This window comes from Anolis carolinensis, chromosome 6 (assembly GCF_035594765.1).
Source record: "Anolis carolinensis isolate JA03-04 chromosome 6, rAnoCar3.1.pri, whole genome shotgun sequence".
NCBI lineage: Eukaryota > Metazoa > Chordata > Lepidosauria > Squamata > Dactyloidae > Anolis > Anolis carolinensis.
Window position 1 is genome coordinate 107,627,225 of NC_085846.1, and position 16,849 is coordinate 107,644,073.

General features: G+C 39.9%; 1 protein-coding gene across 3 annotated transcripts in view; it reads left to right on the forward strand.

Annotated features, from left to right (window-relative positions):
* The first annotated feature begins 576 nt into the window (after nt 1-576).
* Nucleotides 577-16,849, forward strand: part of ptprn2 (protein tyrosine phosphatase receptor type N2) — a 612,886-nt gene continuing 596,613 nt past the window's right edge. For all 3 annotated transcript variants that reach the window (XM_062984600.1, XM_062984602.1, XM_062984601.1), the window contains exon 1: nt 577-830. In XM_062984600.1, the coding sequence (XP_062840670.1) occupies nt 734-830 (97 nt within the window). In that variant the 5' untranslated portion in view covers nt 577-733. The remainder of the gene's footprint in view (nt 831-16,849) is intronic.

Genomic DNA, 16,849 nt, shown 5'->3' on the forward strand with positions numbered 1-16,849 from the left:
TTCTTCAATGCCACTGTCGAACATTTGTCCAAACCAAACTCCACTAACTCATTTTTAGCACTGATATCAGTGCTAAAAATTCGGACAGTGTTAGTCAGAGACTGGATTTCAGTTTCCGTTTTCCCATACAGCTTCAGGTCATCCATGTACATCAGATGCGAATTTTTATTTTTTTATTTTTATCAGATGCGATTATTATTATTATTATTATTATTATTATTCAGTCCAAAACAGATAACCCAGGATCCTCTCCTGGGATATAAGGACGCTATGGAAGTGGCGTTAGGGAACTGGATATGTTTGGCTTGGAGAAGAGAAGGCGGAGAGGCCATGTTTAGATACTCCAAAGGATGTCACATTGAGGAGGGAGGAAACTTGGAGGTGAATTGATTCTCTGGGAAGCTCACCTGGAGGGACCCGTCCAGAGGCGGAGGAGGGAAGAGGAGGAGGAGGAGGCGCCTGCCATTGCCAGGCAAAGAGGAGGAGGAGGAGGAGGAAGGCAGGGAGGGGCCGGCTGGCTGCGTGGCTGGCAGCAGGCTGAGCCGAGCGAGTGAGGAAAGGAGGAAAGAAGGAAGGAAGGAGGAGGGAGGCAGGGAAGGAGGGAGGGCCGGCGCTGGTCGCTGTCCTGGGTGTTGAAGGAGGAGAAGGAGGAGGAGGAGACCAAGCCTCCGGCATGGGGGCCGAGGCGGCGTGAGGAGGAGACCTTGCGGCGGCCGCTTGCCATGGGCCACGCATGACCATGGGGTCGTCGCCTGGCTCCCTCCCGCCTCGCCTCCTGCTTCTCCTCCTCGTCGTCGTCGTCGCCACCGCTGCGGCCGAGGCCAAATTCGGTGAGTAGCAAAAAAAGGGGGACAAATATGTCCGCAGAGGGAGAGGGAGGGCTGGGCGCGGACAGGTGAGGGAGGGAAATTTGGGAGGCAGTCTCCTCGGCCACGGGGTCTCCCTGGCCACGCCGCAGGGGCCTCACCTGAGGGAGAAAGAGAGAGAGAGAGAGAGACCCCTTCTTTCCATTCTTCCCAAAGACCCCTATCTTTCCTCCCTGCGACATTATCCAAATCCGAAGTCGCGCCTTTCTGTCACGCCTTCCCTGAGGACGCAGGTGCCACGCTGGACGCCACAGGCGAATCCTGTCCCTTTCACAGGGTGGTTTTGAGCTTCGGATTTGGAAATGCCACATGCGACACCCACTAGGCAGCCATTCATATCCTTTTCCCCCTTAGTTTATGTGGCAACCCAAAAAGCCACGACCAGACTCTAAGACAGGAATGAGCCAACTTGGGTCCTCCAAGTGTTTTGGACTTCAACTCCCACCATTCCTCACAGCCTCAGGCCCCTTCCTTTTCCCCCTCAGCCGCTTAAGCGGCTGAGGGGGAAAAGGAAGGGGCCTGAGGCTGTGAGGAATGGTGGGAGTTGAAGTCCAAAACACCTGGAGCGAAGACCCAAGTTGGCCCATGCCTTCTTTAGCATCACCATGAAGGCACCCAACAATAGCAACAATCCATCCTATGGCTCATTCATGGCTTAAGCAATAAGTATAGATTAATCTTTCCATTCAAACCAATCCTCATATTACATTATTTTACCATTGTGACCTTATTTAACATCCTGATCACACATGGTGACCTTTCTGATAACTTTCCAAATAATACGAAGTAATTTTGAGATGCTTTCATGCGTACAATTCAGCGAGTTTTTCTCTAAACTCTTCAGAGATATTCTGTCCACTAAAACCAATGTGTTGTCGAAGGCTTTCATGGCCAGAATCACTGGGTTTATGTTAGAGTTCACCTCCAAAAAGCTACAGTAGAGTCTCACTTATCCAACATAAACGGGCCGGCAGAATGTTGGATAAGCGAATATGTTGGATAATAAGGAGGCATTAAGGAAAAGCCTATTAAACATCAAATTAGGTTATGATTTTACAAATGAAGCACCAAAACATCATGTTAGACAACAAATTTGGCAGAAAAAGTAGTTCAATACACAGTAATGCTATGTAGTAATTACTGTATTTATGAATTTAGCACCAAAATATCACGATATATTGAAAACATTGACTACAAAAATGTGTTGGATAATCCAGAACGTTGGATAAGTGAGACTCTACTGTACTAGTAGGTAAAGGTGTCTAGTTGTGTCCGAGTCATGTGGCTGGCATGATTGCATGGAGTGCCATTACTTTCCCGCCGGAGCGGTACCTATTGCTCTACTCACATTTGCATGTTTTCGAACTGCTAGGTTGGCAGAAGCTGGGGCTAATTGCAGGCACTCACTCCACTCCCCAGATTCGAATCTGTGGCACAAGTTTAGCAGCTCAGCACTTTAATATGCTGTGCTACCGGGGGCCCTGCGCCACCAGCTACTACCAGACCTCTAAGCCAGGCATGGGCAAACTTGGGTCTTCCCTTCAGGTGTTTTGGGCTTCCTAACATCATTCCTAACAGCCCAAGTTCATCCAGTCCTACCCTACAGACAATTTGGTTCTGGAGAGTCAATTTCTCTTGGTGAGTTTTTTTTTTTAAATCTTGGTGAGCCTTTTCATATCCTTTCAAGTTTCCCGCCTAACCCACACCAGCAATTTACAAATTTATTTATTTATTGTATCAGAAGCGAACTGATGGTACAATTGTAATGTATTTGAAAACATAAACAAAGTTAAAAACTTGGCATTCTACTAAATGTCCTTTGACCAGTAGCTGGCCACTTGGAGTGCCTCTGGTGTTGCTATAAGAAGGTCTTCCATTGTTTACAAATGATATATATTCATTCCATGAGCCAATGTGATTTAGTGGTTTCCATGTTGGAAGCCCCTTGGGTGACCTTAGACGAGTCACATTCTCTCAGCTTCAGAAAAAGGGAAAGGCAAACCCACTTAGAACAAATTTGGCCATGAAAAAACTGTGATAGATTTACTTTAGGGTCACTTGAAGGCACCCAACAACAGCAACAATTCACCTCATGGCTCATTCATGAATTAAATATACACTAGAGTCTCACTTATCCATTATCCAACACATTTTTGTAGTCAATGTTTTCAAAACATCGTGATATTTTGGTGCTAAATTCGTAAATACAGTAATTACTACATAGCATTACTGTGTATTGAACTACTTTTTCTGTCAAATCTGTTGTATAACATGATGTTTTGGTGCTTAATTTGCAAAATCATAACCTAATCTGATGTTTAATAGGCTTTTCCTTAACGCGTCCTTATTATCCAACATATTCACTTATCCAGCGTTCTGCCAGCCCGTTTATGTTGGATAAGTGTATTCATTTTTGGCTTAAGTGTAGATTAATCTTTCAGTTCAGACTGATGCTGATATTACCTCATTTTACAATTGTGATCTTTTTTAACATCATGATCACACACGGTGACCTTTCTGATAACTTGATGTGTTAAAATCAAACTTTCCAAATACTGTAATACCCAATTTTCATAAAGTAATTTTGTGATACTTTCATAGATACAATTCAGCAAGGTTTTCTATAAACTCCCCCCGCCCCTTTAGAGATACTTTGTCAGCTAAAACTATGTGTTGTTGAAGGTTTTCATGGCCGGAATCATTGGGTTGCTGCGAGTTTTCTGGACTGTATGGCCTTGTATCAGAAGCATTCTCTCCTGATGTTTCATTCACATCTATGGCAGGCATCCTCAAAGGTCTGTTGGAAACACTTGCCTCCAACAGACAAGAGTTCTTTCTCCCATCATGGACATTCCACAGATATGTAAACCCCACTTGCCCAGTTTCCAGCAGACCTTAACAAAGTCTGAGGATACCTGTGATAAATGTGGGTGAAACATCAGAAGAGAATGCTTCTGGAACATGGACATTCAGCCTGGAAAACTCACAGCAATCCAGCTAAAACAATGTTATGGTTAGTTTTATAAAATTTGCACCACACGCTTATCTCTTTCTTCCTCCTAATAGCTAAAGTTCAAATATCAACAGTTTTCAAGACATAAATACAAAACTTTTGATGCTCATGAACTAAACTCATTCATACTCTGTAAGCCAAACCCATTTACAACATCTTACAGACTTTATATGTAAACCTTTATAAGCAAATCCATGCTACAAAAACTATTTTCTTTCGTAAAAACCAATCTGAGATTTGACAGGATTACAGATCATATACCGGTACTTATTTGCTTAATTACTTACTTGCATTTATTTCTTGCATCTTTCTAAGAACGCAAGGTGGCACACATGGGCCTGAATCCTGTTACTTAGTTTAACTTGAGTTCATCTAGTGAAATCAAGTATTAAGTCACACTAATTCAATGATAGTCCAATGATATCACTGTAATTGGAATTAACAGAAGAATTCAGGTCACTTGCCTCTGATTTTTTTTTGCTCACGATTAGCTTGGGAGGAAAACCAAGATGTGACTGCATTTAGTTATTTCTACAACTATTCTATTTATATGCAGCCGAACATAAAACATACAAAATACCACTCTGGTGTGAAACATAATAACATACCAAATAAATGAACCAATACAACCAAATAATCAATAGAAACAATGTACCTTTACATAGCTGCATCGCACCTCGGGTAAGACCTGAAGGAGATGCATGACCAGCGCAAGACTGCTAAGTGGATATTACATTCTGGCTAAGCAAAGATTTGAGCCCTGATCCTCCCAGTCCCATGGTGGCACAGTGCGTTAAAGCGCTGAGCTGCTGAACTTGTGGACCAAAAGGTGCCAGGTTCAAATCCCGGGAGCGGAATGAGCACCCGGTGTTAGCCCCAGCTCCTGCCAACCTAGCAGTTCGAAAACATGCAAATGTGAGTAGATCAATAGGTATTGTTCCGGCGGGAAGGTAACAGCGCTCCATGCCGTCATGCTGGCCACATGACCTTGGAGGTGTCTACGGACAACGCCGGCTCTTCGGTTTAGAAATGGAGATGAGCACCAATCCCCAGAGTCAGTCACGACTGGACTTAATGTCAGGGGAAAACCTTTACCTTTACCTTTACTTCCCAGTCCTAGTCAAACATTTCAATCCAGGGTCTCCCAAAAACTGCAAATGATGTTTTATGGCCTCCAAATCCCTAGACTGACTTTTTTCTGGACTAAAATGTGAGTGAATTGCTAAACTTAGGAACTTCCAGGCACAACATTTTGCCTTTCAAATAGTTTGTAAGAAATCTCCTTGTATAGTCTTATATATTTTTGATAATGGAAAGTGGATTTGTGGGCATTTGAGGGATGGTTGGTTTTATTTTTGGTGAGTTTATCCAGCCCCAGACCTGCCACAGTTGTCCACCCCTTTAAACTCTCCACCACTTTGTTCCAGCCCAACTTACCTGTCTGGATGTATTTCTGCCTATGAATCGGTGAGAGCATTAAGATCTGCTGGGAGGCCCTGCTCTCGATCCCACCTCCTTCGCAAGTGCGGCTGGTGGGAACGAGATGCAGGGCCTTCTTTGTGGTGGCCTGTGGAACTCCCTTCTTAGTAACATCAGACTGGTCCCCTCTCTCCTGGTCTTCATAAAAAGTGCAAAGACATGGTTGTGGGATCAAGCATTTGGATAGTGCAATAGAGAACCGGCATAAGTGTAGCAACACAAACAGTGACTCGTGGACTAAGTATTATGGTTTTAATAGTCTTATGGTGTTATATGTTTTTATATGTTTTATTGTTTATATATATATGATTTATTGTATGTTTGTGTTGTCTATGCGGCATTGAATATTGCCATGTTATAAGCTGCTCTGAGTCCTTTTTGGGGTGAATAAGTAATAAATGTAGTAAGTATTGTGCAATTATACGGCAATGCTGGAGTCCCATATACACCTCCCTGGGAGTAAGTCCCATTAAAAAGGGTTGGAGTAACCAGATATCAGGTTGTAGTGTTACTTTGTAAAGATTGCACAGTAGTCATTAGTCATTGTAGCAAAGCATAGTTTTCCTGCTGAAATTTGTTCCGTTAATATCGTCCCCCGTGAACACACATTGTAGCTGAAATTCCACATTCTTTCTAGTCGCTTGTTCAAATACATTTAAAAGGCAGGCAGGCTTTGAAAAAGACCTATTATTACGTATATAAAAAGCCATATCCTGACAATCTGACTCACTACCCATTTATCTGTTCACCATGGGTTTACCACAGATTGGGGAAAAAATTCCTTTTTACTGAAAAGCCACCTGAGACGTTTGAGTTTTATAATGACCTATATAAGTCAGGCCATGGACAGCTGCTATAAAAGTCAAGCCAACTGAGCCCCATCTTTGCTATTATTTTTGTGAGAGAACAGATTGACCCAGCTTGTGTCCTTGTGCTGCTTGGCTCCATTGATGGCCTGTGATGGTAAAAGGATAGACTTCCTAGCATTACTTTCTGTTAAAAGCCTCTTGTTTATAATCTCAGACTCGAGGAACATATTCTTCTATGGTTGTTTTTTAAGGTGAAAGGGGCCTGGGTTTAGGCTAATAATATTTAAAGGAAACTTCAAAGAAGAGATTAAAAAAATAAAGCATAGCATTGGCAAAAGGTAGGAACAGGTGTTTTAAGGGAAATATTGGCTGAAATGGACTTTGTCATCAGACAGTTATAATAGAGGTCAATCCTTTTCAGTATTTGTGAAGGATGTACAGTATTTATTTATCCATTTCATGGAAGTTTAAAACTAAAACCCACTGCTCCTCAACATTTTCTTGTGTTTACCATGCTTTGGAAGTAATTTGGGGATCACAAGGAAAACATAAAACAACTTTGTGATTTGTTTTCTGCTTTGGGTTTCACAAAGGTTAATCTATTCTTTAGCTTCCCTCTAGATTCCTTTGTGCAAGCACTTTATCAAGTCAATCTGTGGACTAATATCAGAAACAATAAAACAAGGTGCAATGGTAGAAGAAGCTCACTTCATTTTCCCAGAAGTAAACTGAGAAATAAAATAAAATAATTTGAAGCAAGCATTTATTTGATATTTACTTTATTTAGTGTGTCAGAAGCAAATTGGGAATACAGTTCTAATGTATTAAAAAACTCACAAAGTTAAAAACTTGGCATGATGATAATTTTCCTTGACAAGAAGCTGGCCACTTGGAGTGCCCCTGGTGTCATTATGAGAAGGTCCTCCATTGTGCATGTGGCAGGGCTCAGGCCGCATTGTAGTAAGTGGTCTGTCGTTTGCTCTTCTCTGCAGTCACATGTCGTGGACTCCACTTGTAGCCCCATTTCTTAAGGTTGGCTCTGCATCTCGTGGTGCCAGAGCACAGTCTGTTCAGTGCCTTCCAAGTCATCCAGTCTTCTGTGTGCCCAGGAGGTAGTTTCTCATCTGGAATCAGCCACTGATTAAGGTTCCAGGTTTTAGCCTGCCACTTTTGGACTCTCGCTTGCTGAGGTGTTCCTACGAGTATCTCTGTGGATCTTAGGAAGCTGTTTCTTGATTTAAGTCATTGGCATGCTGGCTGATATCTAAACAGAGGTTATGATAAAAATAGATCTTATATATCTCAGGCCCTGAGATTACAATTTTGTCATATTCACAGGTGTGATTGATTGAGATGTGTGATAGGGCCTTCTCGGTCTGCATCTAGCTTCTGAATTGGGATGATATCAGAAACTGGATTGTATGGCAGTATAGATGGGGCCTCAGTGGCTTCCTCTAGGTTTAGGGAGCTCTTTCCTATAAATGCTGGAACGTCCTCTTCTTTGAGGTCATACCATTGGCAGGCAAAGACTTTTGTATTCTAGTATGCATTTCAAAGGACTTAACGTTGCTTGTTTGTATTTTGAACTATGTTGTATTTGTTTTCATAGAATTATAGAATAATAAAGTTGGATGAGACCGCACGGGCCATCTAGTCCAACCCCTGCCATGCAGGAAAAGCATAATGAAATTATCCCTAACAGATAGCCATCCAACCTCTGTTTAAACATTTCCAAGGAAGGAGCTTCCACCACACTCCAAGGCAGAGAGTTCCACTGCTGAACAGCTCGTATGGTCAGGAAATTCTTCCTATTGTTCAGGTGGAATCTCCTTTCCTGTAGTTTGAACCCATTTCTCTGAGTCCTAGTTTCAAGGGCAGTTTTAATTTGTAAGCGCTCTTGTATCCCAGTTGTGTGGGAAAATGGAGTAGAAATAAATATGATGGTGATAGTAATATAAAGAAGAAAATATCCTACCTTGAGGATGATGATATTGACACTATTAAGAGGGAAAAATCCTACCTTGAGATAGAACATTAGAAAGATCTGATTGAATCCAACCTAAATAAATGTTGCTATAATTGAAGGGTATACAAGATAAGTTTATGGGCTCAGAAGGCCATGGTATATAATTTGATGCATATATTTTTCCTTGGAAGTGAATGCTTGTTCTTAATGTTTTCCAACATAAATAAATAAACCCTCTTTTCTATTTATGTAATACAAAAAAATACACATTATGATTACAATATAACATTTATTTTGTGCTTGTTTAGGATGTTTATAGTGTGTTCTTAAGTTATGAAACATTTTCTAAAAAAGCTAACTGCAAGTCAGTAAGTCATGTAAAAGCAGTTAAAAAGCTATAGAACGGCAATAGAAATTTTAGAAGTGGAAACTATTGACAGTGAGAAAAACAAACATCTAAAAGCTCTGATAAAATAAATATATTGACCTTAAACAAATCGTCCTAGGAAAAAGGTTTTTGTTTTAAACTAGACGGGAAGCTGCAAAAGGCCTATTTTGAATGATTACCTGCCTAACCTCCAAAGAAGGAGAAATTTGAAGAAGTTCCCTGAAAAAAGCTTTTACCATATAGACATGTTTATAAGAACATGTTAGAAAAAAGAAGGCCTTGTCCTGGTTCAGAGAAGGTGCAATAAACAACCTACAATCTAGGAAGAGGGGAAATAGAGTAAGAAATAAGCCTCAAAGGATATATATGTTCAAATGCAGTCATACATGCCTATACTTGGTTTCAATTTGTCATGAAGACTGAGGCATTTAAACAAAACAGAGTTTAAAGAAGGGAAGAGAGAGGTGTTATAGGAGAGTGTTCTCTTAAGTATAATGAAAGGACAGATCTTTTTAGGAAAACTGTAAGTGTTTTGGGCAGCTGGGAAAGAGAGCCCGAGAAATGAAAATCGTAGGAGAAATATGATGGAATTTGTGGGCAAAAGCGGGACAACGCTGTGAAATGCTTTAAAGATCCTTATCTTTAAAATGATTGCAGTATGAAGACAGAGAAAGATCAGGAAGTTATGACATGGGTAATTGGTTTTGTGTAAAGGACTATGGTGTGTTAAAATAGGTTTATGATGAGCAGATTGCGGTAGATTGGGAGAGCAGTTTTAGCTGAAGATGCCGAGGCCCCTTCCACGCAGCTGAATAAAATCCCACATTTTCTGCTTTGGAATATATCGCTGTGTGGACTCAAATAACCCAGTTCAAAGTAGATACTGTGGGATTTTATGCCTTGATATTCTGGGTTATATGGCTGTGTGGAAGGGCCCTGAGAAGAAGAACTTGTTGACAAACTGCAGGAGAAACTGCAAGATGCCCTGGTGAAAGACTAAGCATGGAGGGAAAAAGAAAGGGAAAATCAGTCAGTGATGGTTGTGAGACTTGGAAGAAAAATGAAAAATTCTGTGTTATATCTTTTTGACTGTAAGATGTTGATGAGACATCAGTGGAAATAGAGGAACATGATTTAGAAGGAGGTAACTTGGTATAGGCAACATATAGATCAAGAATGGGCAGCTTGTCACTCTTCAGCTGTAACAGGTTGTGACAACACGGAAAATTATGAAATAAAGTGAGATCTGGTATTCAAGATTTTCTTTTGGAAGGTTTCCAGTTAATACTCCAGATTTAGATGATACTGAAACTAACAATTAGATGTACTTTTCTAGGAGCATCTGATAATGGGACATCGACCATAACCTTCAGGTCCAAATTAAGAGAGGTGAAGGCTTAGCAAAAACTTCCTATCCCAGAAATATGATCTAACACCAGTAGAAGAAAGGGGCAATCCACCAAACAGCAAAACAGGCTGGATTTTAAGGGACTTCACATTTGTATTCTGTATCTTTTCATTAAAAAAACATGCTTCCTTGCTTCGAAGTATTCGTCATGATCAGGTATTATGTAAGAGTTTGAACAAGGATTTTATAACATCCTAAAAGGAGAGAAGAAAATGTCTTCTGCCCATACATTTGCTAACATTTTAATAATGGCTTGAATCCTATTGTCTAATATTTGTTGTTCAACATACAGGTAAATCCCAGCCATTATAGGTAAAACCCAATGATTCAATAGGACTACTCTAGTTAGAACTACCAATAGGATCCAGGCTATAGATTTTCTGATTGCAGCTGTTTGTGAAAGCTGCAAAAGCAATTTGGTAAAAAGGAAATTTGGTTAAGAATTTGTTTTTTCCTAGATAAATATTTCGATAGGAATTTTACATGACTAAAGTTCATTAAACTTCTTTCACTTGTTTGCATGGGATTTGGATTAATATTGTAATTATATTAATCCCTGAAGCAGGAAGAAATTGAGACCAGCATGGCTATTTCTCCTCTTACTGCATATGTCATGATTACTCTCCACCAAGCGTTTACCAATGTTTCCAAGATGAACGGAAAAAACTATATCTAAAACATAGGTACCTTTTCCTGAAAAGACACATCAATGATCCAAATGTTAAAAAGGCTAGAAAGCATCCAGTACAACTTTAAGTGTTGTATTGTGTGCATCTTTTCCCCCACTCTTCGTTTTTAAAATACCCACCCCCTTTGTTGGAATTCATGATGCTTTTTATGTAAAGCCTACAGAAATACAGCTGTTCTGCATTAATGAAATTCAGAAAATTCCCGGGACTTTTTGCAATTCTACAGAAGCAGGATCAAAGTCATTGAATGTGATTCTAAGCAACCAAGCACACATGTGTTATGACGGCACTCATTATGTGTGTGGATTGCAATTGCACACTCCTGGGCAGCTTTCATTTCCCTCCTGCAGGATTCACAGTTTCAGCTTCAAGAGCTGCAGAGTCCCCAGAGTATCGTAAAGGAATTGTTCATTCAAAGGTGCTCAGCCTTTAAATGGAAATAGTCAGCAGTGCTGTCCTTGAGCTGTACCAAAAAGGGCTAAATATGGGGAACTGCCTTGGGACTACTGTATTGGACAGACAGTTCTCCTTTGCATATTTTTTTGTTTCTCTGCTTAGTGCTTATCTCTCTGCTAGTGCTTAATGCTCTTTTCAAAGGGAGTTGTATCCCTCTAGGGAGGAGCTCTTAGAAATGAGATGAATTTCTCACAATTTACTGAAGTTGTTCCTTGGACTTGCTCTGGACGACAACATTGGGCATTTGCTACCAATCCCTCCAAACCCCAACAATTCTTCTAGTCTGTTCATGGGATTTTGTTTTCGGAAGTGACAGATATAAAGGAATTTGGTAACATTTTGTGAAGAAGACTTCATTCTCAGTAAAAAAAATAATAATAATGGAAGGATTCCAATCCTTCTGTAAAGCAATATGCTCATAGAGCTGTACCCTGAATGCTTTATTTCATGTGGTAAAATCTTAACTCTTCTGAATTTAGTTAGCATTTGAGATTTTTCTGAAAGGATGTAATTTTGCATACTTATTCCATGATTGGATAGATTTTTGCTAGTAAATTCTAAGCTGAAGTATCATCCATTCAAATAATTTAGCAGTAGCGTTCTTAGGAATGCTACGGTGGCTCAATGGGTTAAACCAGTGGTTCCCACCTTTGAGCCTCCAGATGTTTTGAACTTCAGCTCCCACACTTCCTAACAGCTGGTAAGATGGCTGGGATTTCTGGGAGTTGAAGTCCAAAACACCTGGAGGCCCAAAGGTTGGCAACCACTGGGTTCAACCCTTGTGCTGCTGAACTGCTGACCTAAAGGTTGGCAGTTCGAATCAGCAGGATGGGGTGAGCTCTCGTCTTAGCTCTTGCCAACCTAGCAGTTCGAAAACATGCAAATATGAGTAGATCAATAGGTACCACTTTGGAGGGAAGGAATAAAGGTATCTTTACCTTTGTTCTCTGTATTTGTATGTCATTGTCATTCCACTGTATTAAAGGCATTGAATGTTTGCCTATCTGTGTATGTTGTAATCCATTCTGAGTCTTCTTGGAGAGATAGAGTGGAATATAAATAAAGTGTTGTTATTACTATTATTATTTGTAGAATTCACTTATATATTCGACTGCTTAGGTCTGAATTTTCATTTCTCACTTTCCTTTTGCCATTTAGTTACTATAGGCAACCTTCTAGACTTATGGAAATTAGGAAATTCTGTTTTCTGTCTTAAAGGGAACCAGCAGGCATGCTTCCTTTTGTTTGCATAAATACATTTAAAATTGTCAAATAGAGAGGTATTCAGATAAAATTCTCTGCCTAAACTGTTGGATGTTGTTCCCTAAAATAAAAAGGGAGTAATTTCTGGTCTTTTCAATTTTGGCTCTGTGCTCACATGTGCTTATCAGTGCTTTGGTTCTGTAATTAATTCAGAGGCTAAATATTAATGAAAAAAGAGATTTAGCAGCTGACTCATGAAAAGAGTTCAGAAGGAATGTTTGGATCCACCAAATCTAATATTGCAATCCACGAGTCTGGAGATTTTGTAATTCATGATTGCATCAAATGTAATTGCATCTCAGATATGATCCATTTTATCAATGGCAACATAAAAAAGTGTTTATTATTTTTTTTATTATTGTGTCAGAAGCGAATTGAGAATATACTGCGGGAGGCTTCTCTCATGTCCCTGCATGAGAAGCTAGGACTGACAGATGGGAGCTCATCCCATCTCGTGGATTCTAACCTTCAACCTTCAGATCAAAAGTTCAACCGGCACAAGGGTTTAACCCATTGCGCCACAGTGGCCCATGTTTTTATTATATCTGTGCATAAAAGAAAATTATGTGCTACATACAAAGAAAATGTAAATATAATTATAAAAGGAGGCTTTTCAGCAAGTAGGGCAGATCAAAGTCCCACAGACCTGAGTATTCACAATTTGTGGTCTTCGGGTTCTCCCTCTGAGTTCTTAAAATTTCTTTCTAAACATCCATATTATGTATGCTGATTGGAAGGTTGGTTAGCAGAGGTTGCAGTGATAATTTAAAATTTTGATCTTTGTACAAAGCTTTAACAAGTAAAAGCTCCTTCACTCCTCACACCTCTCTGTTCTCACTCCTCTGACATTTTCATATACACAGCATTATCCCCTTATTTGTGGATTCAATATCCATAGGTTTACTTACACTGCAAAAAAATATATCCTCCTGGAAGTGTTTCTGGGCATCTCTATGTTCTCCAATGTGATTCTATGGTATGCTTCTGGCACAGGTTTAGTCAAAATATAGAGTTCACTATTATCCATGGTTTCCCTGTGATTATGGGGATTATACTGTATTGATAGATGAATGGGAAAATCATAGAATCGTAGAGTTGGAAAAAACCTCATGGGCTATATCCAGTCCAACCTCTTGCCAAGAAGCAGGAAAATCACATTCAAAGCACTCCTGACAGATGGCCACCCAAGCCTTTTGCTTAAAAGCTTCCAAAGAAGGAGCCTCCACCACACTCTGCAGCAGAGAGTTCCACTGCTGAATAGTTCTTATAGTTAGAAATGGCCCTCATTATGCCTCCTCTCAGCCTTCTCTTCTGCAGGCTAAAATGTGGAGAAAAAAGGCAGGGGGAGATGCGGGAAGTGAGTGACATTACAGGGCAGGTGTATCATTTTCATCGAGGATCACATCAGCCTTATGGTTGCCTTCAAAGGTCCACTGAATCCATGGAAGGAGAATCTGTGGACATAGGATCAACTATAACTTTTTTTTTACATAATGCTTAGTGTTCTTTAAAAACTATTTGGATCCCCATATATTATTGAATAACACCTCACTTAACTTTTGGGAGTAATGGGAATTACAACCCAAAAGCACTTATGGTTCTGAGGTTGGGGAAATGTTAAAGAGCATTTTAAAGTTGGGCAGCATATCCACAAGCCTTGTATCTAAATTCACCCTCCTGACCAAACAGAACAAACCACAGCCTTCCAGATGTTACTATATCACAACTTCATCTAGTCATGATGTCTAATGATGAGGAAGGAGTTGTCGTCCAGCATCTGGAGGGCCGTATTAAATGACATGGCTGGCCAGATTTGGCACATGGGCCTTGAGTTTGACACATGTGGTATATGGACTAAATCCAATATAGTCATACTGCAGTTAACAAAAGCCTCTGACAAGGGAACTCTTTTTAAACATCTTTTGATGCCTCCCAACCCCGCTTTACTCCTCCTCCTTTGTCTACCGGGTCATTTAAAAAGAATTGCCTGGCAGTATGTTAAGCCATGTCCTCCAACATGTTTAACATGCATAGATCTATGCATTTGACTACCAAAGAAGAGGAATTATAAGGAGGCAATGAAAGGAAATGTTATCCTTAAATGCATTTCATGTGGTCTCTAGGAGGCTCAACATGTTTGTGTTCTACTTATATAAGGCTTACCTGAAATAGCTTTCTATTTCATATTAGCATATTGCTAGTTTTGGATTTTTAAAACTGCTGAAGCATATTGAACTGCTCTCCTGTTTTGTGATGCAGGAATCTATCCATATTTCCCCCCTTATTATTTCTGTCTCTGGTACCCAATTTCCTGTTATGCCCAAGAACACATTTATTTTGTTAACTGAAGTATACTTGCATCTCACTGGCAGTTGTCCATGAATATGATGCAACTTCTTTTCCCTCACCATCCTGGAAAAGTTGCTGAATTATTCTAGCAATGAAGCAGGTTTGATTTGCATAAATGGAATCGCCGATCTCAAGAGATATGCCCATCTCTACTAATTTAGGAGAGCAATTTGTGACCTTCTGACTTCTCTCTGCACTTGGCAGACAGCAGGGCTGGAACATTAGTCCCCAAAACATAAAAATGATTCTTTGTTAGGATGGTAATACATCGTTTTTTTCCTCCTCACTTCATCTTTTCAACAAAACTGTGAATTAAATCAGGTAGAGAAAATATGACTGATTCAAGTCTGTGAATTTCATGATTCAGTCAACATAGCTACACCTGAGTCCAGTACTACGGTAAGCAATCCACTACATCCTATTGTATAAAATACCAAACACATAAGAGGCATTGTAGTAGATAGGTAAATTTTAAGTGATCATTTGAGCCTTGTGTCTCTGTTTTTGTTGTATTGTTGAATTATTATAGTGATAGGCTTTGTCTAAGTAGTAAAGATTGATTGATCGGCATAGAGCCTGGCTCTAACTTTAAAAAATGGTGATTTAACCTTTCTGTTGTTATTATTATTATTATAAGCATTAATAGAGGTAGGGAGATTAAATAAAGGGTTAACAAACCCTCTTATTTAAACATTTGAATTGTTTTAAAAAGTTACATCAGATTTCGCAATATGTTGTCGAAAGCTTTCCTGTCCGAAATCATTGGGTTGCTGTGAGTTTTCCAGGCTGTATGACCATGTTCCAGAAGCATTCTCTCCTGACGTTTCACCCACATCTATGGCAGGGATCCTGAGATGTTGGGGGGTATATTAGAAACTAAGTAAGGGAGGTTTATATATCTGTGGAAGGTCCAGAGCGGGAGAAAGAACTCTGGTCTGTTGGAGGCAAGTGTGAATGTTGTAATTAATCACTTTGATTAACATTGAATGGCCTTTCAGCTTGATTTCACAATGTTTACAATTTAAATACCAGTTTGTTAATTCGAAAGAGGAATTTTCTTTACATGGCATTTGAACACAAACAATAATGAAAAAAATATAAATACATAGGGTCACACATTATGAATACTGAACTACATATATTGCTGATTTTTTTATTTAATATGAGGATGAGGGGATGGAAGAGGGACTGGACAGCACCAAAATGAACAAAAAGCTGCCACCTCAATGGAGAGAAAGGTTCAATAGTATATTTCCATATTTTTGGTGTGTCTACTTCTTCGAGGACAATTAGATCTTATTCCACTAGCTGATAGTAGCAGGTCATTTAGAACATATAGTTTCGAAACTAGTTTACCTTGGCCTTATTTTGATCATTTGCCAACCATCTTAATTGTTTCTTGATAAGATGGTGTAGGAACAGCTAATACCATCTATATATATAAAAGAGTGATGGCATCAGGGCAGTGGACAAAACAACAAAACTACAGGCCCCCCAACCTCGAAATTTGACAACACAACCCATAATCCACGGCTCTAGGTTGATACAACAAAAAGAAAATAAAAATAAAGTCCTAATTACAGGGAGAGGAATAATAATTTTTATCCAATTGCTGCCAGTTTGAAGGCTAAGCTCCACCCACCTGGTCTCCTAGCAACTCACTCAGCCCAGGGGACAGGCACAGTTAGGCCTCACTTATGCATATTAAACATAAAGACATCCATACAACAGACATTCAATACCACCACTACCTCAACAATTTCTCACCAACACCACCAGACAAGCCACAGCAACGCGTGGCCGGGCACAGCTAGTTCTTTATATAAAAGAATTACTCACTTTGAATAATTGTGTGTGTTTTGGACTTCAACTCCCACAATTCCTAACAGCCTACCGGCTGTTAGGAATTGTGGGAGCTGAAATCCAAAACACCTGGAGGGCCAAAGTTTGTCCACATCTGGGCTACACCATATTGTAAATGCAGAGAAATATCCCAACCAGGTATGATCAGAAGTCTATTTTGATTATAATTTTAGGAATGTAAGTGTTGAAATGCTGTTGTGGGAGCGTTTTCTGCTAAACTGCTACATCTTTAAAGTGTGTTTGATATTTTCTTAATTTTCCCCCTCACTGTGTCGTCCGTGCAGAAAATTCAGGATGAGC